The sequence below is a fragment of the Ciconia boyciana genome, chromosome 9, assembly GCF_034638445.1.
Source record: "Ciconia boyciana chromosome 9, ASM3463844v1, whole genome shotgun sequence".
Classification (NCBI taxonomy): domain Eukaryota; kingdom Metazoa; phylum Chordata; class Aves; order Ciconiiformes; family Ciconiidae; genus Ciconia; species Ciconia boyciana.
In genome coordinates this window covers 39,348,228-39,373,352 of record NC_132942.1, presented here as the reverse complement: position 1 = coordinate 39,373,352, position 25,125 = coordinate 39,348,228, and the positions used below count along the sequence as shown (strand labels likewise).

General features: G+C 37.6%; 1 protein-coding gene across 1 annotated transcript in view; it reads right to left on the bottom strand.

The window, feature by feature from the left end:
• Nucleotides 1–606: 606 nt before the first annotated feature.
• VAT1L (vesicle amine transport 1 like) overlaps nucleotides 607–25,125 on the bottom strand; it is a 64,313-nt gene continuing 39,794 nt past the window's right edge. Inside the window, exons 8-9 of the mRNA XM_072873194.1 lie at nucleotides 5,731–5,814; nucleotides 607–3,661 (exon numbers count right to left, since the gene is read on the bottom strand). Coding sequence (XP_072729295.1) covers nucleotides 3,563–3,661; nucleotides 5,731–5,814 — 183 coding nt within the window. The 3' untranslated portion in view covers nucleotides 607–3,562. The remainder of the gene's footprint in view (nucleotides 3,662–5,730; nucleotides 5,815–25,125) is intronic.

The following is a 25,125-nucleotide window of genomic DNA, read 5'->3' as shown; positions in this document are numbered from 1 at the left end:
GCCATGTACTCAAGTACAGGCTTGAGATGACCTGTAAGGTTTGGTAACCGTAATCAGTTCTTTGAAAGAAAAGGTGTAAGCCTCCTTGAAGTGCTAAGACCAAGACCCAGGGAGAGTGGGATTTTAGATTCAATCATGTCCTTCTGCTTTCTACTAGCTAATTCGGTGGTGGCTGTTTTGGATCCTGTTATTCCCTTAGAGTATCTTCATTTCTGAAAGGAACTGTCTCTCTGAGGATAACTTGTGTGTCAATCCATCTCCCAGTGCAACCTGAGAGCTAAAATTCTGGAAACTAGTTTCTATCCATATCAAAATACACTTCCCTGAACACTTCATGAATGGTGCTTATATAATGTTTTGAATTTCTTAGACTGTAGCATTCAACATTTTATATCTCAATTGTTAATGTTCTGTAAAGTAGCACACTCAGCCATTTTAATAACCTTGATGTACTGTGTAATAAAAAAATTTTCTTTGTATATCCCTCAGTGACCAAAATGGAAAATAAGACCTCACATTTTCCTCTTAGCCAATTCCAAGTCAGTTCCCTAATGTGACCATAATATTAGAATAAAACATGTAAGCCAAGGATAATGCTATGCTCAATATTTTATTTATATTTTTATGTAAACATAATTTGCTTTGTAGGCACAATATAACAAAAGCTCTAAAGCAACAAATACAATTAAACAGTGTTTCAGTTCACTTCAATCAGGCTTAAGTTAAAGAGAAGCTTTCACAGTTCTTTTAAGGCAAATTGAGAAATAATTTGTTTCACTTGAAGAAACTATCCAATTGTCTTAGAGTTGTTCAAACAACACTGTCAGTAGTAAGCACAAACCTTCACTTCTACTACAAGAAGACTTGGTCAGTAACAAGTCTCAGCATCGTCATTTTGTATAGCATGCCCTCTACCACTTCAGATGCGATACTACTATTTGTGGTATTCTAAAAGGTACTTAGGGCTTGTGGGCCAAATTCTGCTAGCACAAATCCTGCTTCCAGAACAGATACCTGAAAAATTTCTGTTCATTTCAGTAGTAACCTTCATATATGCCATCTTAATACCAGTAAAACACAGAGTAGAGTTTAGCTTGTGGATGGTAATATTCATCTGTGTTGCACTTAGGTAGATCCAGATGTACTCCTTTGTACTCACTGCAATTACCTGATATTCTGCTGATCAGAAAATGGCCCTAAAATTGGTATGAATTAGCATGAAGAGTATTTTTGCCTTGCTAACAAAACCAGAAAGAACTAGCCAACATTATTTCATTTGACTGTTGTGCCTATGGTGTCTGTGGCCATGACCAAGATCACCCATCTTTATTTGTCTTGAAGGGTAATGTAACTGTAGACCCAACCATACTGCGGTTTATAACAGAACGGATTTGCTATTCTGCTTGCCCTACTAATTTAAGGCCTTGAGAATGCCACTTTACTGCCAGCTCGAAGGTCACCAGCAATATTGCTCACTTTGGCGTCAAATCAAAATTCCTAGTTATGTTAAGATTTGTTGCAGGACGTCATTACACTAACTGCAAAACAAAATTGGGCATGTTTCCTACTGTTGTCAGCTTATGAGTCGTGAAAACTTAATGGCCTTTCTTAAAAGCCCAATTGGCAAGCCCAATACCTGGAAAACTCTCACTGAATATATATATTTTTCTGTGGATAAAGTCCCTGTTTGGGCCTGATATGGCACTGGAATTGTAGGCAAGTCCAGCTTGAAAAGAAAATCAACTATAGTGAAGTTCTGCATCAACATCTAGAGAAAACTGAAGTTCCGGTTCGATTAATATTTCGAAAGCTTTTTTGGCATTTTTCTCCACAGTTATTTCTTCTCATTATTTTTGAATTTGTTTAACCCAAGGGAAACTCCTTCAGAATGAACATTCTGCACAATTATCTGGTATTAGAACAGCTACTTCATGAGTACAGTGTAAAGAGATGGACATTAATACTCAGGCAGCAAGATGAAACAAACAGAAAAAATGAGAGAATCTTCTAAAACCACACATAAAAGCCATCCAGACCCACAAGTCCTTTCACATTGAGAAAAGCCGGCAAAGCCCTCCCTCTCCACTTTTCTGTATTAGTTTTTAACTTCTATCACTGCAGGATACTTGTAGATTTAGGTGAACAAATAGTCATGCCTGGGGAAATACTTTATTTTGGAAAAAAATACATTAATTCAAAGATATATGGCATTATACAAGGTCTCTGACATTCCTTTAGCATTTCTACTGTAGGTGATTGCAGGCATTTTAAAATAATTGTTTTAACAAGACAATTGAGGACCTGAGTAGCTGCTGCTTGGATAGGTGAAAGACATGGAAAAAATATTTACTTTTGTCATGTTTATATATAGTTTCCACTAGTGGGAGGTAGATAATACTAGCTGGTCTTTGAATACTTGATCCTGCAAATAATTACAAACATAACTGTACATATGGAGCAGAGCTTTTAATAGAACTACTCACCTAGATAAAGTTATCCCTGTGCATAATTTCTGATGGGATTAAGGCCTAAAACTCTTTTTTAACAGGGTTAACTTCTGTAGGAGTTCAGCTCCAGCTTGATAGTTGATGAACACATTAGTGATTTCAGAGCAGTAAACTCCGTCAGCAAATTTCTTTCCACAAATTGATGAGTGATCCTTACCAGTACCATTTAAAAATGAAATTTAAAATTTGTTTGGATTTTGGACACCGATGAGCCAATGTGTCCTTAGCAGAAGATGTTGATCTGTCAATAACGATGCTAATTGCTACAGGCAATTAAAGTTCGGGGTCTAAAAAGAGTGGCTCACTGAGCTTTTTCTTTGCCTGTAATGTATGGGGTGACAGCTCAGATCAACAGGAAAGCATGACAGTTGGCACTCGGAATGAAGTGTTTAATTACTGGTGCTGATGACTAACGTGATTATACAATACTAATGAAAGTCTCTCAATTAATGATTTCTTGCACAATTTCAGATTCTACAATTCTAAATGAGGTATTTTTGAAAATTAAGATAGGATTGCTTATAAAATGATAAAGCATGACTGAGGAGAATGAAAACACACCGTTTTTGCAACTTTTATCTGTGGTTCATAAAAGGAAAACTATTTTAACACTGAAAACCCACAAACTTAAAATCCTCCCTCCAGTTACTAGAATCTTCCAGATAGCAAGTGGGGAATTTTTTTTGTTACTGTTTCCACCTTGCAAAAAAAGCCCAAACCCCCCAAATAACTTTATGCAAAATGTTGGCATTTGCATGAGAAAGATGCCATCTAAAATTACACAGTAAGTTAATAAGGCTTTTAAACCAGAACAGAAAAATCCATGGGACTCCTACAGGGAAACTGGGTATTACACAGGAATGTCATAATACTGCACTGGATGAGAATGGCACTTGAGTTCAAAACAACAATGATCAACAGCTCATAGCTCAGCTGACTGCAGACAAATACAACACACACTGTACTACAGCACTGTTCACTGATGCACAGAATAGATTTCCCAGTCTTGTTCCCTTCTACTTCATCAATTTTTCTGCTTCCACTACCTCTGGCTGTTACTGGATGAATGGCATGCGCTCTTTATTCTCATTGTCCCCTTCATGGTCTTCTTCCTCTTCTCCAGCCTCACTTGTCTCTGTGCTGTCGTTGGCCATCTGTAGGATGAAAGATGAAGGACATCACAGCACCTTTCACATTGTTTTATTCATTCTTATTTCAGTTTGATTCATTTGGTAAAGCGACTTTAAAAATGAAAGAAGACATGGCTGCAACATGAGAATAAACATTCTGTCTGTGCAGAAGTTTTGTTGGCACTACACCACTTCCAGCTACAATTGTAAGCTGTTCCCTCACGGCTTACAGCTGAATTATGTAACGGAAAGCTGTTTGCAGGACAGTTGCACAAGCAGACTCTGATCCGTGCACTTGTAGCAAACTCGTATTAAAGCTCTCAGATAGGAAGTATGACTGTGTAGGAAGTTTACAGAATGTGTGAGACCTCTGGTTTACAACTCCTTCTGTATCTGCTCTTCCAGAAACAGGTAACACTATTCTTTAACGCCAGCTACCGGATGGGATCTGGTCCCACATGAGGCATTGTGTCATGAAAACTCAGAGAGCAACTGTTTTATACACAAAACAATGACACTGTATAGAGCAGTGGATATGTAGATGCTGGCAGAATATACCCATGACAGAGTGCAAATCTTGGATCGTACAAGAGTGGGGAGAAACTGCGTTTCCATATTTCATTGAAGATGCCTGTACAGGTAGTAGGCAGTTGCAGAAATTTGTAGTTCAAGATAGCATTTAAGTGTTTTTTCATGAGAATATTTATTACAAGCTGTGTAAAGGTGGAAGAGCCTCCTGTACTTCACCTTGTCAGTTTGACTTGTCTCTGGAGGCACAAGAAGAGTCTGGTTAACTGGGCAGGTGGTGGTGTTTGACAGCATAGATTACTATGACTGAATTTTCTTATACACCAACATTACCTCTCTTAGGACACAAGAAGATTCTTGTATTAGCCTATAACTATTTCAAATCAACTAAGCAAGGGCATTTACTTTTTAAAGAGAAATGCAGTGACATTATACCTTCCCTGTTTGATTACTAGCCTCTGCTGGAAATAAAAATAAAAAGCTCAAACACAACCTGATTTTAATGGAGAAAGCAATGCTCTGAAGTTACCCGTATTTTTAAATTAACACCCGTTCATGAAAGTGTATCAGATTTGTTCTCACCTTCTAACCAATGGCTATGGTGAATATACAATATCAAGAGAACAGATGGAATAAATGTATTAATGTTGTGTTAGGGATTCTTGTTTACAGTTTTAAGATGCAATTTAGCTACAAAATAATGCCCAGTTTCCATGTGTGAGGCCCCAAAAGCCTTCCTTTTCCTTGCAGTGATTTTGTTTGAGATTTGGGGCCAATTTTAGAGTAAGAGCAAGTGAGAGCTTAACTGTAATTCCAGGTTCTTTTCTGGTCTTTCAAAACAGGAGATATCTCAGGTCTGAAAGCAAACTTCATGCATCAGTATTGATTTGAAGTCAATTTTTCATTATCTTCTTTACTGCTCTTTCCTACATCATCAGGGAATGTTTAGGCAGGAGCCTGACTTTCGCTTCCTACTGCTCTCTGTAATGTTTCAGCACCATGTTAAATGCTCCAAATCCAGTGGACCAGAGCTCAATCATAACTATCTTCCTTCAGAACATTTCTAGAAGCAAGTATGTCGATATTATACTTCCTATATTACAATAGAAGTAAAAGAAATTCCTACCAAAGGTACACTCCGCCTTCTGTATAGGAATCAGAAAGCACTTCTACGTTTGTACACTGAAGTAATATTGACTGTGTCTTTTTCTGTTCAATTCACTTATTAATACGGGAATTTTGTGTTACGTGAAATGTCTATTTGTTTTCCATCACAGGGGCAGAAATAGATGTGGCAATTTTACCTTGATCTAAGACTCACAGGCACATATTTGGAGAGGTAGATAGACATTCAGCATAGAAAATTAACTACCGAGACTCTAGGAATTACAGTTGTATTTCACTTTGGGTTAAAAATATAGATGATGATTATTGGTTCTATTTAGGTGCTACGGATTTAGAAGAAAACAGCATTAAAAAAAATCGTAAGGGACATTTCTCCAAAGGTTACTACTATGCTTTAACTTGTGTGACTGTACACCACGTACGTAGTGCTTTGCACTCACCAGGGGAGTGGGTGCTTTCTCCACATCCAGAATTAGTTTTCCTATATTTCCTCGGTCATGGATTCTCTGCATGGCCTCCTTCACCTGAAAGAAAGATAACCTATTGATAATTTTCAGGCACACACTAAGAGAAGCCTGAATTCCTTCCTTCCAAAACCAGCAATACATTTAAAGCATGCTATGTGCAAGGTCATTCAAACAGCTGTTTGAAAGAAAATTAATAGGTAAACATTTTTGTGCATTTTGATTTTTGCATTGTGTTTGCAAAAATGAGATGTGAGTTTTGATGACAGTTTCTGAATAGCTAATACATAGATAATGTCAATGTAGTACAAAAGTAACGGTTAGTTACTTTTGAGGCACAGAGAAAGATACAGGCTCAGGGAGTTAATCCTTACAGGTTGTTCATTAGATTTTCTCTTTGCAGAGTATTTATCAAGAAACCCTACTTTCACTGAAAGTATGAAATGTTTTTCTAATTGACCTATGATATTTTTCAATTAATTTCTTTTGCATTCCTGTAGAGGGAATGCCAAATCCAGGCAGTGGCTGTGATTAACGCAATACTGTGGTTCTCGCTGCATAAGTGAGTATTTCTTTCCTTTTTTTTTCCACTTTTTTTAGTTTTAAATAAGTAGTGTCCTACAAATACCACTAAGACTAGACATTTAACAGCTGGCTGCAATTAGCACGTGAGAAAGGACCAAAAACCTCTTCTTACTAGTGCACTGGAGAGGAGCTTATTTTGATGTATGAAGTTTCAGAACTCATGAGAACTCAGTGTTGATGAATTGAAATTGTGTGTGTTGCACTGAATGTTCAATGTGCAGCATGCAGACCACTATTAAATCACTGAAAATTGGAAGATGTCAAGAGTTTCCTCACTTTCATTGTGGGAAACTTCAGGAACTGAAAATGTACACATAAAGGCTGTTTCATATCCTCATCACACTATTTTTTGCTGGCATAACAGGATATGTTGAGACAAGAAAGAGTTTTATGTTAATAGGATCTACCATCTGTGACATAGTGTTATTGAATATTTTAAGAATAATGGCATAGAAGTTTGAAACAATATGCTGACTTGGGAACAGGTGGGTCCCACACTACATTTAAAAGCCTGAATTGGGGTCCAGGCACCTAAGATCATTACTGAATGTCTAATAGAGAAGGAGGTATGAGATTTTTAAAGATATTAAGCAAATACAGCTTTCAACTTCCAATTAAATTTAATGGATGCTGGGCACAAAATGTCTTTACCATCTGTCAGCCTTATTTTGAAAGCTGACTGCAGTGAACTCAATATTACAACCTTAATTTTGCCAAGTGGTTCCCTCAATTAGTAAATACCAGACTTAAAAAAAAAAATAATCTGTTAGAACAAAAGAAAAATTGCACTGCAAAACACAATGACTTTCTAACTTAGGGCATAATTGTAAATTAACCTTGGAAAACACAGTCTTATGAATCCCACTGGATAGAAGGTTGACCTCTAAATGTAGTCCACAAAATCACAATAACTTTTATGAAGTTACCTTACAGCATAAACAATTCCTAACTATCCTATAAGACTTGTTCTGCACTGTGGACAATATTCCTTTAAGAATATCCAACAAAAGCTCTGAAGAAGCAGCAGCTGTATTATTTTTTATGACTCTTATTAGCCAAATCAAGCTTTTAGGAGTCTATAGCACAGCATAAATAACCAACATAGATGTGACAGAATTGGAGAAATCAGCAAACACGCTTGCCCGTCCATTGAAATTTATTACCAGCACATCATGTGGAAAGCAGGACATGCAACATTTATTTTAATTTGTACCATATTATATTTAGCAAGGCAAATTTGAGAAAATGTGCTTTCCCTGCATTTTTCACATGCACAGTATCAAATTTAAGACTCTGGAGAAAGGTTCAGGAGTTGTTTCCAGGACACTTGTAAGTAGCTTGCAAATGCAAACAGCAGGCAGAGGCAAAGGGAACAATAAAACTTATAACAATAATAGTGGCTATAGGATCCAGATAGAGCTATTAAAATATATTAAAAATTTGAAAAAAAGTTTGAAGAGCTGATACAACATCTGTATATTTTAGCGTTATTTGCAACTTACCTACCCAGTTAGTCAAATTCCATACTGGTGCAATGCCATTCCGTATGCTATGTCTGAGTTAACAGACTATGAGCTATTTTATAAATGAGTAATTTTTATGCTTATGGCTGCTAACGGTCCTCTTGTTCAACCAAGACTGCAACTACTTGTTTCCCAAGGTGCCTGAATATTAAAACCATTCCCTCTTATGGGATGGTTTTGGATTATGGAACTACAGAGAGCAGAGAGCATTAAAAACCTTCTTTGCTATGCAAGTATGGTTAAGGCTTAAGTTGTTCTATGCAGATTATACAAAAGCATTTACTTTTTCATGCGAACATTTAAGTGCTGCGTACAGTCTGCCTTTCACAGAGCGTGGTATGGAGCTTAGGCTAAGTCTGTGCCTGAGTGTTTGCACATTACCAATGAAGATGGTGAATCACCCTGCGCTCGGTTAAAATCAGATCCCGGCTTAACTGGTAGTACAGTGAGGCATGTGGAAATCCTGGAATTTATTGGAGATTCTCTGAAGTGGTTGAAGTTTGATTCAAAATAAATATCCCTTCCAGTAGCAAGGATCAAAAGGGTTTCCCTCTTCTTACAGAATTGTGTCCCTAAATTACTTTTCACCAATTATTCTATATTGGTTGCTATTTGCATTTCTCAGCTCAAATCCAAGTAAACGGATCTGACGTACTCTTGTTTAAATGGACGAGTTAATTGAATGTCTTCTTGTGCAGTATCATCAGCAGAGGGCTCTTGGATTGGAAATATTGCAAGGGAGTGTTTACTAATATAAGGAGTTTCCACTGGAATAAAGGACAAATTCTGTTGGCCTTTGTTTGCTTTCGGTATAGCTCAGCCCTTTGAGGGTTTGTGTCTAAACTAATGCTCAACTACAGATTTTATCCTTGAGAGGCCCCAAATTGACACAAGATGTATCACAGAGCTCTGCACTAGAATCAGAACTATTTTTACACCTTAGTGGACAATTGGAAAATGTTTCCACTTTCCGTATTATTTATGTAAGGAAAGCTGGCAAACCAGTTGCTGAAAAACAAGACCCAGAATGCTGCACAGCCATACGCTGTCTGATGAATCCTACATAGGCCCTCCTAGGCAGCAGTAGAGGAAAATGATTAATAGCGAAGGAGAAGTAAAAGGAATCCCAAGTTTGTCTTTTCCCTCAAGCACACTAGCATTAATTTGTATATTAGTGTGGCATACTGTTTTTAAGCATACTCTAGAGCAGAATCACCCTCCCCTATCTGTTCAGTCTACAGGAAAATGATAACAAGTACAGGAAAAGGACCTTTCTAACCTAGTTTGAAACAATTTGCATTTGCTTTAGGGAATATGCTTTTATAATTGGAAAAACAATTTTGAATAAGTGGATTTCTCCTATCCCTTTCAGCTCTACAAATGGTAGAGCCATGGATATGTTATCATATATCCTCTTCAAGTGTTTTTCAGCAATGACAGTGAATCTGGAAATTAAGATGACCTATGCAATAATGAGGTCATCTGTAAAACAAAAAACATGGTCTAGAAAGACAAAACCAATGTACCTCAAGGTCCGTTACAAGTCATGCTTACCATGCCCTGTGAGAAATATTCAAATTCTCATTTTCTATCATAACTCCCCAAGTGCTGCAGATTTTCTGAGCCTTCTACGAGCTCCTTCCTTATACCACTCTGCTGGACCCAAGCAGAGAGGCAAGGAATATAAAATATACAGAGCTTAATTGGGAACATACAGAACCATTGCACTGTGTTAGCATTATAGGCAAAATTTAGCACCTTTAACATTTCTTGGAAGATTTTAATCTATTAACACACACTTGCACATTTAAAGAGGTGCTATGCTACCAGTGTTAGCAACAGAATTCTTCAAAGAAGTCTTGATACAAACACAGGATTGAAAAAAATCACAAAGCTGGCAAAGAAGGCGTGTTGTAAAAAAGCCTATTCAAGTATATTTTCCTGAGGGGATGTTATGGTCGGGATCTCAGGGCTTCTCTTGGATCAGAGCCATTTCTGTCCATCTGTGTTGTGTATCATACTGAGAAGAGCAACAATTACTGTCAATAGACCTTGGTAGGAGAGTAAGGCAGAAATGCCTTCATGTTACCGGTCAGAGAATGTTCTAAAAGAGGTTTCACGACAGCTGTGTTCTCTGGAAGTATAAAGTCTGACAGCTGTACTGAACCCCCTCCAACACCACTGTAGTTTCTCTCTTGGGATACTCCTCAAAAGTATTGAGACCTTTGGATGTGGTGTCCTCTTTAAAATTTCTTATTCTGCTTTAAATAGGCTCATATTCTCCAGCCTCAAATCTTTTCAAAATCAAGCCGAGGCACTTATCATAATCAACAATGGTAATTTTCAGAATACCATTTAATACTTTCATCTCCTACCAGACTACATTTTCTCTGTCTTCAAAAACAAGCTGTAACAAGGAGGCCTCCCTCTTAACAATTTTTATACAGAGAAGTATTGCAAAAAGTTAGTGTTTTTAAAATTTTGCACACAAACTAAAACAGAAAAGCAAGGAAAAAGCGAGTTGACCAGGCACACTGGGTTCTAGATTCAAGGGACAGATATCTGCCTTGCCTTTCTACTTTCAAACACGTGAGCACTACAGGCTTTTGGAGACAATGCAGATAATGATATACACTAAAGAACAGGATTTTGGAAATTCTAACGATGGATAAGTCTGGAATTCCATGTGGGTCTAACAGACTTTTAAAACCTGGATTGAGAAAGCTCAACACTTGTCCCTCCCAATGAGAACTTTGACAACAACTAGCTGTGCCCATAGTTGTTTGCAAATTCAGAAATGATGCCACACCCGGGGTAATGGCATGCAACATTCTGCTCAACCTTCCTTCACTAATTAAAAAATTAAAATTATTGAATATCATAATCCTGTCCAGTTCATACAAGAGCAACACAAATAAATCAACAGGAAAATCTCAGCACATCTCAGGACGATGCTTAGACTAGACAGGTGTATGTATTTTGGGGTATTCTGTTTGTGTGTATTGGGTGAGTGTTTATTTCTGTGCTTTGTGATGGGGAAAAGACTAGTCTGGTCTTTACTTTGTGGTTGTTTTTTTTTTTAAGATATCTTTCCAATGGAGTAGGTTGCTAAAATGATTCATTCAGTGTTGCTGATTCTATTGGATTTGGGTAATTTGATATAATTTTAGAAAGACTAATTATGTACCTTGAAATTACTGATACTTAGGTCTTGATGCTACCTATTACCAAAATAAGCCAAAAAAGAAGACACAAAAATTAAATAATTTTAAAGTTTCTCTGTGAAATTTTAAAATGGTATATTTTTGTAAAAAAATTAAGTTGTCGCCGCAGCAAAGGGAATGTTTTCAACTAGGCTGTAGTTCACAGAGATGCCTATATAGTCTCAATTTAACAAAACAACTAATTTAGTAGTATCACATTAGCTCTAGAGATTGTTAAAAAGAAATAGCGTGGTATTATAAATACAAAAGATTTCCTGTTCCTTGTAGTAATGATACGCTAAATTGATATAGAGTCTCTAAAAGAAAGACAGATTTCCATATTTATTTAGCTAATACCTCATGGCAGACCATATGATTTGCAAAGTTTTTATTTCACTAACAGCAAAAGAGAATGCACTACAGTAACAGCCATAAATTATTTTCCTCTACTGAATACAACAGCAGTGTATGCACTGGGAACATGTTATGATTTTATTGTAGCCATTCTGTCATTAGTGAGCTGATAGCAATTCTAACTTAAAATAAAGTACAAGCTTGCATAAAAAAAGAGAAAAAATATTTTGTTTTCTTACTAGCATTTCTAAAATAGTAAAGTAGTAATAATAGCAGAGTACTAATACTGCAACCAAGAAACCAGCTCTGTGAGGAATCTCATTATATCCACAACTGACTTACATAAGTTTAATGAAGTGCTCTGTCAGCACTCCTGACTAATTTGCAATACATTTCTGTGTGAGAAATATATGTAAAAAAAGCCCCACATTAAGCATGTTATTACCTGTAACCACTCAGACCAGAAAAAAGATCTTCATACTAAAATTAAAAATAGCAGCCACAACACGTTTTTACTCAAATAATTTCTGCAACTCTAAAATTATGAAAAACAAAGTATATTCCAAACAGAGCAAGTAACATAATATGCTATCAGATTATGACATTGTATTTGGATATTTGCAGCTAGCTTCTGATTACATTGGTTTTCTACAGCTTTTGATGGATGTGTGTAAAAACAGTTAATTTTAAATTGACTAAAAGACTTTTTTCCCTGAAATGCATCTTGTACACCTGCCTTAGTACTAGTTTTTTTCCTTTGTTCTCCTTGGATTTTTCTTGTTTGTTTTTAGCACTGTATTTTCCCCAGGTGAAATTAGTATACTGGGACAGATTTCTTGTCTGGCTTTTCATCTTAAGTCATCCATTTCAGGTCTCCACCTCTACTGTCCTGGTCGTTGTGGCACTGATCCTTCAATTTGCCGAAGACTGCAACTGAAGTGAGACAAAGTGAGGAGTGCAGTGCCTTACAGAAGATATCTTCTGATTTAACCTTGGATCTCCATTACAGAACAAGCTTGCAAACAGTACGAGACCATGATTACTTTGGAAAGTTCCTGAATAGAGATGTTTTCCTGGATGTAAGTCTGACCCTTAATAATAGTATATGCCTGAAACAAACAATTATGCTTCAACTTTGTATTGCTATAGTCAAGCCTCCACATATTTACCCATTTTAGTTCAAACTAATTTGTTGGCTGTTCTGTGTTTGAAATCAAGAGCCACCAGCAATCTCTACTGAGGTATTCATAAATGCTTGCTGACATTCAGTTGTCTCTGGAACTTTATTTTGTTGTTAGAATATAGAAAAAGCGGTCTACTGCTTTATAAATATAGGACAAGTTAAATGGAAAATGTATTGCTAATTATCTGTTGCACCATTTCACAGTGTGAAAGATAAATGCAGCCTGCCTAAGAAACGGATGCTATTTTCAAGCCTTTGGATATTATTTTAAACATAATGATCCATTTCTGCATTTGGCTCTTATAAGGAACCAAGCTCAAGAGTAAAATAAGAGAGACTGCAAAGCTGGAACACTAAACCGCTCGCTATGCCAATATAACACATTGGGGGCTTTAGGCCCATGTTAGTAATATGGATGTTTAGTAGAGAGAAACAATGAAGGCAACATGCCATAGAAAAACTTCCTAGTGTGAACATCAAAACATAATGCTTTCATCATCCTACATGAAGCTGTTCAGCTCATGTAATATAATGTTCAGCTTCAGTAATATAATGAATTTAATAAATTCTTTTTTTTAGTAAACTTATACATTTACTTCAGAAAAAAAATGGAATTGAAAGACACTGGTGCAATAGAAGAGTGGATATTCTTTTAACTCCATGACATTGAATGCAGTTTGTTGCACAAACTGCCATCTACAGATTACAGTTTCATTTTTGCAGATGACTTCTTTACCCCCTCACTCTCAGCTAAGGCAGGTTTATTGGATGGTGGCAGAGGACTGTGTACTTTTCTTTTCTTGGGCCCCTCTGGTGATACTGGATTTCCCTGAGGTATATGAAAGGATCTCTGCTTACAATAAAGGAACCCTTCCTTCCTCTTTTTGGTAAATTAGGTCATAGTATGAAAGGCTGAAGAATCTTATGCCAAGGTTACAAATTTAATCCAAGCCAGAACTTAAATTAGTTCAATTATCTCAGTATCATCTGTCAAACTCACCAATCGTTCTAACGCTGTATCATCACGTGTTGTCAAAAAGGTGATCAGCACCCAAATAAAGGGAATGTCCCTCACCTCCAGATGGGCACAGTGGAACAGAACATCAATTTAGTTTATGATGTACAACCATAATTCTTCCCTCTCATTAGTTCCACACCTTTAGGTTCAATATTGCTGTTTATTTTCACACATCATCTCAAAAAATCACCTTTTGTCCTCTGTTTACACATCTAAAACATCCAAGCCTTCCAGCATGTCAAGACAGTTCCCCTCTGGCCCTGGAATAATCCCATCATCCATTGAAACCTGAGCTGCAAAGATCACCCCGAAGTCTTACTTTTACAGCTATGTCCCTTCCCTCCTTAGTCCTTCAGCTGATTCTTCAGACTAAAGCGAAGACATAAGTAGCAACATTTACTCTCTGGCCATCAACTCAAGTCTTTTCTGCCCACATCACCTCCTACGAGCACTTTTACCCAGTATTATTTAAGCACCTGCACGATTTTTCCTGTGCTGCATTTACACATAAGAGAGAGTCCAACAAAGACATCTCCAAAGCTGGTGCCTTAGTGCTTCTTTACAGTAATTCCCAAAACGGCAATGTCACTACACCCCTCAAATTCTTCCTAAGTCTCTTTTGGTGTGTATATGGGAGGCTGAAAACAGATGATTATTTGAGAAGTAGCAGCCATAGTCATGTAACAGTTACCCCATGCTCCCTCACTCAGTGGCTCGTACCACGTGATGCTCTTGGACAGTTTTTGAAGCAGGGACTGTGTCTTCTTAGGGGTGTGTATATATCATGTCAACAGAACCCCCACCTGATCATAGCCAAGCCTGCTAATCACAGCTGTAGCACACAGAAATAGTAGCAGCACCTTTTAACCATCTGTCATTGTACAGCCAATTTCATATATAAGTAAAAGAGGTGGAACGAAGCATTTTGCAACAGCGCAATACCTTTATCCTGAGGCTCTCTTACTTCTGTTGTCCAAAGAATATAGAGAGAAAGGAAGGAGCACCCATTTAGCCCACTTAACCATCAGAAACAGAATCATGTCTTTTCTCAAAAGTTTGGTTTGTTTGTTTGTTTTAACTGTATTGGCCATAAAAGAACTTTCAAGTTCAGGAGAGAAAAAAATAGCAGTAATGTAAAGGCCAAATACAAGAAATGCAGAAACTAGTGAAGGGATTTAGATAATTGTCTAAACAGACAGGCATGTGCTAGAACTTAAAATTAGAAGCCTTGGTTCAGACATAGGTTGGAAAAGACAAAGAAATATAGATTATCTCATGGGATCTTTCTAACACTCAGCATGGTCTTTGGTTTGGTATTGCTGTGAAGAACAGGTCCAAAAATCTACTTCGTAGTGCTATTGTGAGGTTCAGTAGATGTTGGAAAGGAAAATGCACAGCATGACAGCTACTTTTTGAGGAGAATTTGAAATATTCTGTGTGTATGAACAAATTTCACTCCTTGTTCCACTGGTGTAATTTCCCTGACATCACTAGGTTGCACATGAATGAGAAGAGCAGGTATTGAGAGAGGATAAAAGTCTCAGTTGATAGAGGAATACTAGTAGTGTTCAATAGGCTTCAATTACTCAAACATATCTTCTGTAAATAAATATTATCCTTCAAACATGGTTTTCACACAGGTCAGCACCTTCTGACCACTCCTCCAATCTCAGCAGAGCATGAACTTTCCATTAGGAGAACTCAGTATTTTCCTTATGAAAGCCAGGAGAGCTTCCTCCTCTTACCCTTGCCCTGGTCCTCTATATGCAGCTAAAACAATAAAGAGAAGTTTCGCTTCTGCACCACTTCTGTGCAGGCGCTCTCTGACAGAGAGAAGAGCTGTCTGCAAGAGCATTCCTTACTAATAATTAATTCTTCCCTTGCTCACTGCCGTGTGTCTGAGAAGCCTGCAACTGCATCATGTCTGCAAAATCACATGGACAGGATCTCCATGGTGATAGTGTCATGCGGTATGCAAACATCAGCTGGCTAGTCAAGGTTACTTTGGCAACCCAAGTGTCACAGGTAATGATCCAAATCTTGTTCAGATTTATGAAAGAATAATCTGAATTAAGAACTTGCCCGTTTTTCATTCTAGGGCTGGTTCTGTTCTGTTGCTGTTCATAACAGACACTATTTCAATGAGCCCAGAGCTATCTCCATTAGAATTACAAACACTAATATCAATAATATTTATTTAAGCATCATTTGTATGCAGTAATGAAGAAAAAGATGCATACTGCAGTCTATTCTAGCTGAGATACCACATAAGCAAAGCTTTAATACTATAGCTTTCATTAGTGCTATAAGACAACATGATTTTTATTATCAGAATCACTGCTGTGGTCTATTACAAAGTTGTCTTTAATATAAATTGTGAGTTGCATTATAATTGCAGATGCTCTTCTCAGATTCAGGAGAAGAGTTTTCTTTCATGTCATTGGCATATATGGCTTTTAAAACTGAACACAGCACTCCATACGAAGAAAAATCATGTAGTCTGTCTTCTGGATTATGTCTGTTTAGCTTTGGTCTGTGGAAAGGAGGAAACTCAAGAAACCACGGATAACAGTTTCTTAACTTGCTGGCATCTCTGAGGGAAGGGAACTGGTATATTACTCCTTGCAGATTTTACCAGGGTGTTAGGGCACAGCAAGTATAGAGCAAAAGTAAATCTCCCTTTTAGGCTACATTTGCCACAGCCCTGTTAACGTGGCTTGGGCTAAGAGAAGGGACAGGACATGGGCTCCCTGGATATCCTGTGACACGCACGCGGTGAGCAGTCACTGGGCTCCTTTGCACTAATGACTGTGTCCTTCTCTCAAAAGTGAGATCTGTCAAAATTTAGTCCTATTGTTTTTGCTGGCATATTTCCTCCTCACTAATCTTGAAATGTCTCTCTCATGTTTATGCAATACGATTTAGTGGAGTAATATTTCATTGGGAAACATGCTGACTTTTTTTTAAAGCTTTTTTTTTTTTTTAAAATGAGTTTGCAATACTTTCCTTTCTCAGGCTGAGTCTTCCGTACAAGCTTTTACAGAAAAGCTGTTTGCCTAGGTGTGATTACTGACAATTACCCTACCACAGACACAGTTATTTGGACAAAACCATCCTTTTGCCGGTAGGGATTATTTCCCTTGGGAGCAATGGAATAACCTGTATTGACCACAACGCACTTCCATGGGAATGATCTGCATTCATGATAGGAATATTTTCCTTGGACGATGTAGCAGTATAGGTAACGGAAAAGTGCTTCTACTATTTAATGGACCTAACTGCTGTGACAAAATCCTCCAATTATCTGTTTGCATCAGAGCTGGGTATGTGGGAGGCTGGCAAACCTGCATCTGCAATTGGCCTGGATTATCCTCTCTTTCCCAGGCTGATTCTCCTCTCTTACCCACACCATTAATTCTAAAGAGACCTCTCAAACTCTCTTTTTTCTCCTGGAGGCTGAGGGTATGCAGCATCTTGCAAGACAGATGGAAAAGCAGCATAATATTTACAGGATTTTGAATAGGCTCTGTTCCTGCCCATGGTGGATACAGCCAGCTCTTAACATGCAGAAATCAAGCACTGAGCATATGCAAGACGACACATCAAACTCAGGGTATCTGGGGCCCAGTTTTCATAAACACCTACTGAAAAAAAAGTGCATGGGGAAAACACGGATACAATCCAAATCAACTGCTAAAGTGTTAAAAAGTTAAGATCGTTAGCAATGATTTTGAGCTGATTAGAGTATTTTAGACACAGGAGCAGGAAAACAACTTGGGTCATGGAGTCTGTTTCCTTGCTGTGGAGCTAACATGTCATGTCATCCTGCTAGTATCCATCTGAAATCAAAAATGATTTTATCCAACTCACCTGTTTATGCTCTGTTACGCTGAACTTTTGCACCAATGGTTTAAAAAGCCTGCATACATGCAAACAGAAAGTACTTTTTAAATCCCTTTTATTCCCCCATTGCTATTCACAGCTGCAAACAGCAGCTCTGGCCTCTATTCCCTTCTGTTGCCTGTCAGCGAGGAGAGACCTTTTCTCTGGAATACCTTTTAGCCTCACTGTATGTTGCCATGGCAGCAAGACTAAAACCAGACCCAAGATGAGAAAAATGTCAAAGGAATAAAAACTGACGCTACAGGCAAATTCTGACTCTGAGTCCTCCCTCGGCTACTGAAGATATCTATTAAGTTATACATCTTTTAGACGGAGAGCTACAGCTGCGCAACTGTGCTGTTTTCACTCTTTCCTTTTTCCTATAAGCTCCTGCTGACGTCAATGAGTATTTGTTTTGCCTCAGTAAAATTCAAAGAAAAAGAGATTTAAAGCCTTGTAATTAGAGAATAACTGAGCCAAATCTTGCCAGCTTTTACTTACGGAGTGAACAGGGATAAAGCACAAAAAAGGCAGAACCAACATCAAATTAAATATGTAGAAGTACTAAACAGCAGTGCCTAGATTATCAATTTGCTGGGAGCTTTCCTACATGGTAAAAAAGGAGAAAAGACCTTGAAATTTGATCCATCAACACAGAGAATTCCAGCAAGTTAGGACAGCCCAGGGGTATTCAGCATTTTGACAGTTAAAAGACTAGTGTTTTGGTTGCAAGTGAAGTGCTATAGCAAGAACATCTCTATATGACTATGTGCATTATCTTAGAAAAACCTGCACAGAGTGAGAAGGGAAGCTATTTTTGATTTAAACTGGCACAGCACAGCTTTTCTCATTATCACTTGTTATTAACATAAGATTGAAGAAAAAGGAAATTTTTTCTGCATTAATATGGGAAATAATTACTTTATTACTTTCAAGTCAAGGGTTGTTTCTGAAGGGTAGAGATTTGGTGAAGAAATCCCTGGAACACACTCGAGCAGAAAAGCCACATCTTGTGAATAAGGATGAAGCTTTAAGGATCCTGCGCTGGAATTTCTTTTAGAGCAGAATAAAGCCAGAACTCCTGGACCCAAATCTTCTGCAGCAGCCTGTCTAGTCAATAGCACAATACAATCATACTGACTCTACACTGAGATTAACCAGTCTGAAGACGAGCACAGTGTTATGTGGAAGGGATATAGAACTATTGTGATAAAGTTAAAAAGGTCCTCAAATCCACTGACCAAAGGGGGATCCCTCCTACATCACACCTCTGGTTGCCACTATATGCCTGAGCCACTGACTCCCAGCTGCTGTCTGAATCTTTGGATTGCTGGCAGAAATGACAATAGCATGGTCCCAATTTCTACTAGGAAGATGGCTTTAAGCACATCAAAGCCACGAGCAGAGGAGCTCAGAACTGGTCACATTATGGTAACTTTCTCCATTCTAAGCAATAATTCATCTTGTTCAGCTGCAGCCAACTATGCACACAGGGATGTCCCAGACACTCCTGAACCTTGGGGTATTCAAAAGTGTAGTGGTTCAGATTCCACTCTAGTGAGTCTGGTTTGGTCTGCAGCAGCAGCTCTTACACTAGGGAAAATTCCTTTGGCTGCAAAGGAGTTTTGGCAGTCGCAGGCAAAAGAAACAGGCCCTCTGTATTTGGTTAAGATGCAGCAGTCCCCTGCCTAAATTGAATTCACATATAATGTTCAGTTTGGTGTATTCCTGTATTCTGTCGCCATCTGTTATAACAATTTATGGCAGGAAATAAACTTTATTACATTCATCACTATGCAATTAAAAAAAGACATTTTATGTTGTTATTGACTATCAAGCTCCATGACATCAGTTTTTAAACTTGCCTCAGCAATGTTGCCTTATGATCTCTGAAAAAAAACGTTTGGAGAAAACTGCACCAACCCACAAGTATGTCTCATTGTTCTCTTTCCCATAAGCATGCTCCCATAGTTAGAGTGTCATTAAACTCTCCCACTCCTCCACGCCCAGAACATGCAGACTTAATTACAAGTATACTGCTTTGCGTAGTGTTGTATTGTTGCCTTTCTAATTATAATGCCTAGACTGTGGAAGGTGAATGTTGTCGATCTCCGCTGCACAGCCTTCCAGCAGCAATCCTGTCTAGTTACTTCTCTGTGGGAATCTGGCAAACAGACATCCCTCTTCACACACGAGTGAAAGATCAGACAGCCTTTCTGGAACTATATTGTTTCACAGCCATATGAGAACTCAAGTCTGAAATACTTCCAGAACCACAGCTTTTCACACAGACCGCCTAGACACTTGCGGGACACTATTTAGAGACCGAAGAATCTTTTCTTTGACACCATATCCTGAACTGCCTCTGAGCTAACTAGCTTCAAGGTGTTCCAAGTCAATCCATGTCTTAACTCTTCCTCTGGGCAAATGGGCACAATCATTGCCACTTGCGGAGGTGGGGGGGAACCCAACAAACCAGCTTGCAAAATACTAGGCGATTCTTCAACATGCATTTATCAAGAATCAATGCCAATTCTACCATGTTTTTGTACATGTATGTAGTTACACCAGAATATAAGTGAATGCCAAAGACTAGGCTCTTTTCTGCAGGGACTCCACTCCATCTGAGCAACACTTGGGACTACGGGGCCCTGCTTCCCAAGGTTTCCAGGCACAGCAGACTTTACATTAATGGCAGTGTTAAACCTTCACGGTCACAGCACCTCTCGATATTATTTGTGGATTTAACACTGCTTCACTCTATGGCCGTGTGCAAAACATTTGAATTACAGGCCTTGGTTTCTTTGTCTTTACAACGACACACACCATTTACATAGTCCATAGGAATACTGCTGTGTGCTAGTGCATCAGCCAGGTGGCCTTTTAAACCATACCACAGCTTTACTATACAGGCTATTACAATCTTCAGTGTTCAGAGTCAAATAATATAAGAAAATTATTCCAGAAAGCTCAAAGTCCCTGTTCTATAAGCTGTTTCTTTTATTGTCTCTCTACCCAACAGTCCTTGTCATGTTAGAAACTGGATATTGGTGTAGATGAAACCCTGTTCTGACCTCATATGACTGTTTATGTGCTCCAAATGCAATCAAATTAGGGATAATGCAACCTGAGCTCACCCCAGTACATTGAAGTCTGAGGCATGAATAAAGATGGATGTTTAACTCCTATGTGTTATTAATACTGGTTACTCTGCCTCCTTCCAGGATGCAGACTGACACACACCATTTGGGTTTGTGTGCGTATGCAAAAGATAATTTGTACTATCACTTTTTTGCTACTATGGTGAAAAAACAGCTATTCTTTTTTGCAGTTGTATGTTTAGACCAAAAGCCCTTCCAAGTACCTTCTGGATACAACAAAACCAAAAACCCACATGTGCTTACTTTCTTGCTCTTTCCCAAGCTTTTATCAGTACCTGTTTATTCAGATTTCTGTTTATTGGCAACAAAACTGTTCATTTTATATAAAAGAGAGATTTCTTTGTGTGTACCTCACTAGAGAGCATTTGCTTTGTTTTAGGAAGCTGCAAAACTACAGAAAACTTTCCAAAAGGAATACCCTTTATCTCATATTATTTGACCAGCACTCCATGCTGATGGCCTATATTACTCCCACCTCATTTGTCTTTCAGGCTTGTTCCAGTTCTCTAATCCACCAGAACCATCATTCAATAACTGGATTTTCACAAAAAAACCTCATGCCTACAGTCTTGCTATTCAAGACTTCTCCATAGCTTACCAGCACCACTGTTTTTTTCAGTATTTCTCACCAACACCTTTAAATCCAGACTTAAAGCACTACAACCTGCATGACAGTAGTTGCCTTCTTCCTCCCTTAACCCTCCCTGTCATGGCCTCTCTTCTTTGTCTTGCAGTAGTAGGGGCTGCTGACTGTGCCTTGCTTTCTTCTACTTGAACCTTGTAATAAGATTCTGCCTCATGAAAACATGTGCTTCTTCCCCTACCTTTCCCAAATAGCAGGTGATTTTTTTGGAAGTCAGGCACAAAACCTGTGACCAACATGACTTCTGCCACTGCAACTTTTCATCATATTTTCTAAACAATTCAAGTGAGTCAAATATTTTTACTCCCAAAGATCTTCTATCACATATTCCTCAGACTCTTCCTTGAGCTCTATTTTGAGTTATTTATTACACAATATGGGATCTTAAAAGTCAGTAATAAAAAATTAGCAATTCCTGTACTACCTGTCTGCTTATTCCAAGCAACTTTAAGTCTTCCTTTATAGCTACTATGGAGAAGAAACTGTGCTCTACTCCAGAACCACTATTCCAAACCATGGGAACTGAACTTACTGGTTACAAAATACAGTAAACATTCAGTCTTCTGGATAGTAAAGATGTACTCATTAAAAAGCCTTGGCACTATAATTTCCAAAGTCTGAGAAGCTTCATATACAAATCCATCTACTAGGATCAGATTACAAGAGCACATTAATATTATGTCTTTGAAAGAAATCTCCACATTCTTTTGTAACAATGGATTACCTCCAATAAAATCCATCCCTAATCAGTAAACCAATTGTGTAAATCGTTGAAACTCATCAAGGTAAATCCCAAAGGTCTCTAAGTATCCAAAGGATAAAATATTTCTCAGTAAGAGAGGAGGAAAATATTTCTCCTTTGATTTCTTGTATATTTCTTTTTTTGTTTCAGAAAATAGTACCATGAGGATTGCAAATCTAATTATTCATAAGCCATCATCATATTTTTTGATTATTCGAAAAGCTCTCTAAGTCAGATCCTACCCCTGGGTGCCACTCTGTAACGTCATTAAAATTATACTTAAACAAAAACCACCGATATATTAAACTGTAATACAGTTGCAATGTTAGAGAGTATGATTCATGCTTACCCTCAGTTTGAGCTACATCAGTTTACAGTAAGATTGAAATCATTCATCTAGGTAAGATGAAAGGTATTTGAATTTATCTTGTTTGCTAGTTGACACTTTTACAATATATTTTACAGTCCTATTTGCCTTATTACTTAATATTTCTCCTGGCACTGTTAAAAATGTCTCATTCTAAGCCTATATTAAAGATCTTAACTCCACATAAGTATTGTACCAATGTGATTGCTATAAAATTGATTACAACAAGTTTAACGCTCATGTGTGAATACTCATTCAGCTTAGCATTACATTGTATCGACTGAAATCAAATTGCTCTGTAATTGGTAGCAGGGAGCCAAAGCAGAAGTGTTCATGCAACAGAACGTCACTGATTCAGCTGAGACAGTTTCTAATTTAATTCAATTAAACTTGTATGTGTAGATGCACCAAAAAAAGCAAACAGCTACAATAATTCAGGAAAATAGGCAAGAACTTTAATAACACACATTTTGCTAGCTCTAGGCTAATGTAGGCTTAAAGATCTTATGCCCTACAGTTAAGATATTTTACCCAGGACATAACCATAGCATATAATAGAAGGAAACTGCGTTTCTTCTTAAGGTTGTTGGTATTCAGTGATGGTAGGGAATTCACTTTTACACAATCTTTATTCTACTAAACTGAATGCATTTAAACAAAAATTTGGAGCTGTGATGTGCGAGGCTTTATTTCTTATTGACATGGCCTACATTTTCAAATGTATGCACTTCAATACCACATGCAAAGCCTGAACTTCGGTATTCAAACTAGCATATTCAGTAAAATCAAAACAGTGGAAAATCAGTTGCTCATTTGAAAATCTTAAATTACATTTCTTCCTTTTAGTATTGTTTTCTCTAAAGTCAGTGATCATAACATACAGATTCGCCCTACAAAATCTCTTTCTGTTCAATCATTCACAGCAGGCTAATATATAGAGGAACCTTTTAGTATCGACAATATATCTGCTTTGCTGCCTTGGTGTTAATTTATATCATTATCTGTAATGAGCAATAATATCCTTACTAAACTGCAATACCACATAAAACTCCAAATTATCACATTAAATTTGGATTATATTATGCTAAGAGATGTCTTTATGCCCAAGAGTAATTTTGCTTTTAAAACTCATCTGTGTTTAAAATGATTGAAAAGTGTATATGAGCCATTTTCATTAGGTGAAAACATTTATCTTGATTAATGATTGTAATGCACTAAAATAAAGTGTTATTTTGGATACAATCATTGCATTTTGTTCAGGGTAAAATTAAAAACCAGAAAAGCAAACTTGCTTCCAACTTAAGTTCCCCACTATACTTAGAGAAGGAGAATTTAATCTTAGTATGCATTAATGTTGTCAAATGTTATAAAATCTTAAAGCTTTAAGACTTTAAAAATCACATGACAGGGAATTTTGGATAATAAAAAAAAAATTCCAAATCAGAACAGCCTAATAATCCGGTGGTATCAGAACAGAGTTGTACATAGTGTGTGCTGCTACCACTACTGAGTAAGTGCCCATGACCAGCTTTCACAGCCTTTGGGGAAACTGCGTGAGTTTCTAGGTGAACCCCAAGGGTGGGCTTAAAGCACAACCTGGAAGACGCTATTTTTCACTGACTGGGTTATTCATTCTCTTGCTCTCTAGAGAGTAACGAATTGGTGCATGTTGTTATGATCCAGTAATGAATCTCAAGGTGTGTAAGGCAGGACTCAAACACTGGAATATGTTCACTCATGAAGTCTAATATTCAACTGTCCTTCCTAATTACAATCAATAACAGCAATGGATCATCTGGATAATATGTAGAAGATTATCTACATAAAACTACAAAATTATCTTACCTACAAGTCTTGTAGATAAGACAGTAATAAGTGCTTTTTTGGGGATATCGGCAAAGTTGTATGAAATAGAACACAAAACTTGTGTCTTCTTTGCAATAAAGAGAATCTACTAACCTAATTAGACTAGTAGTATGAAAATAAAAAAGAAAAATGAAAACAACAACCCAGGAGATGAATTTCGTGTTACTGCTCATGAGATTTCAAAAAATTCTACCAGTCTGCCAAAACTAGTCATCAACATGATCAGTTGCCGAGAGACAAACTTGGTTTTGCTGATGGAACTAATAATTTACTTTTTCTTTGGCTATTGTTACATAGATACACTGATAAGCAGATCCCAGGAGAAGGGCTAGAATGTTCACTTTAGAAAGGCATTTCTAAAACCAAAAAGGCCCAATTCATTTCATTTTCCAGATTTTAGCATCTACCAACAACTAAACATCCTTCTACTATAGCTAAAAGCTTCTGTCAACATTCTCTCTTTATAGGCCAAGCACCCAAAATCCCCAAAAGCAGAAAAATATGAGCTAGAATATACAGCGGAAAGGCTGAAGGTGTGGTATCTACTGATGTTCTTACCACAGAAATTTTGCAGTCTCTGAAAGAACCTCATTCCCTTCTGCTCCACTAACCTTTCCACTCACTGTCAGTCATGGACGATGGCCACAGGGACCAATGCTACCCATGTAGCATCATTTAGACAAAATGGACCTATCACATTTAAATACAGAGACATATTTTCCTTATTCTTATCTCCCACGCCCTTTTGATTCTTTTCTGTGACTCCTTAGATGGCTTTCTAGGCATTCATTGATTAATGAAGTATTAGAATCATAGATTATAGCTAGAAAAAAACCCAAAATAA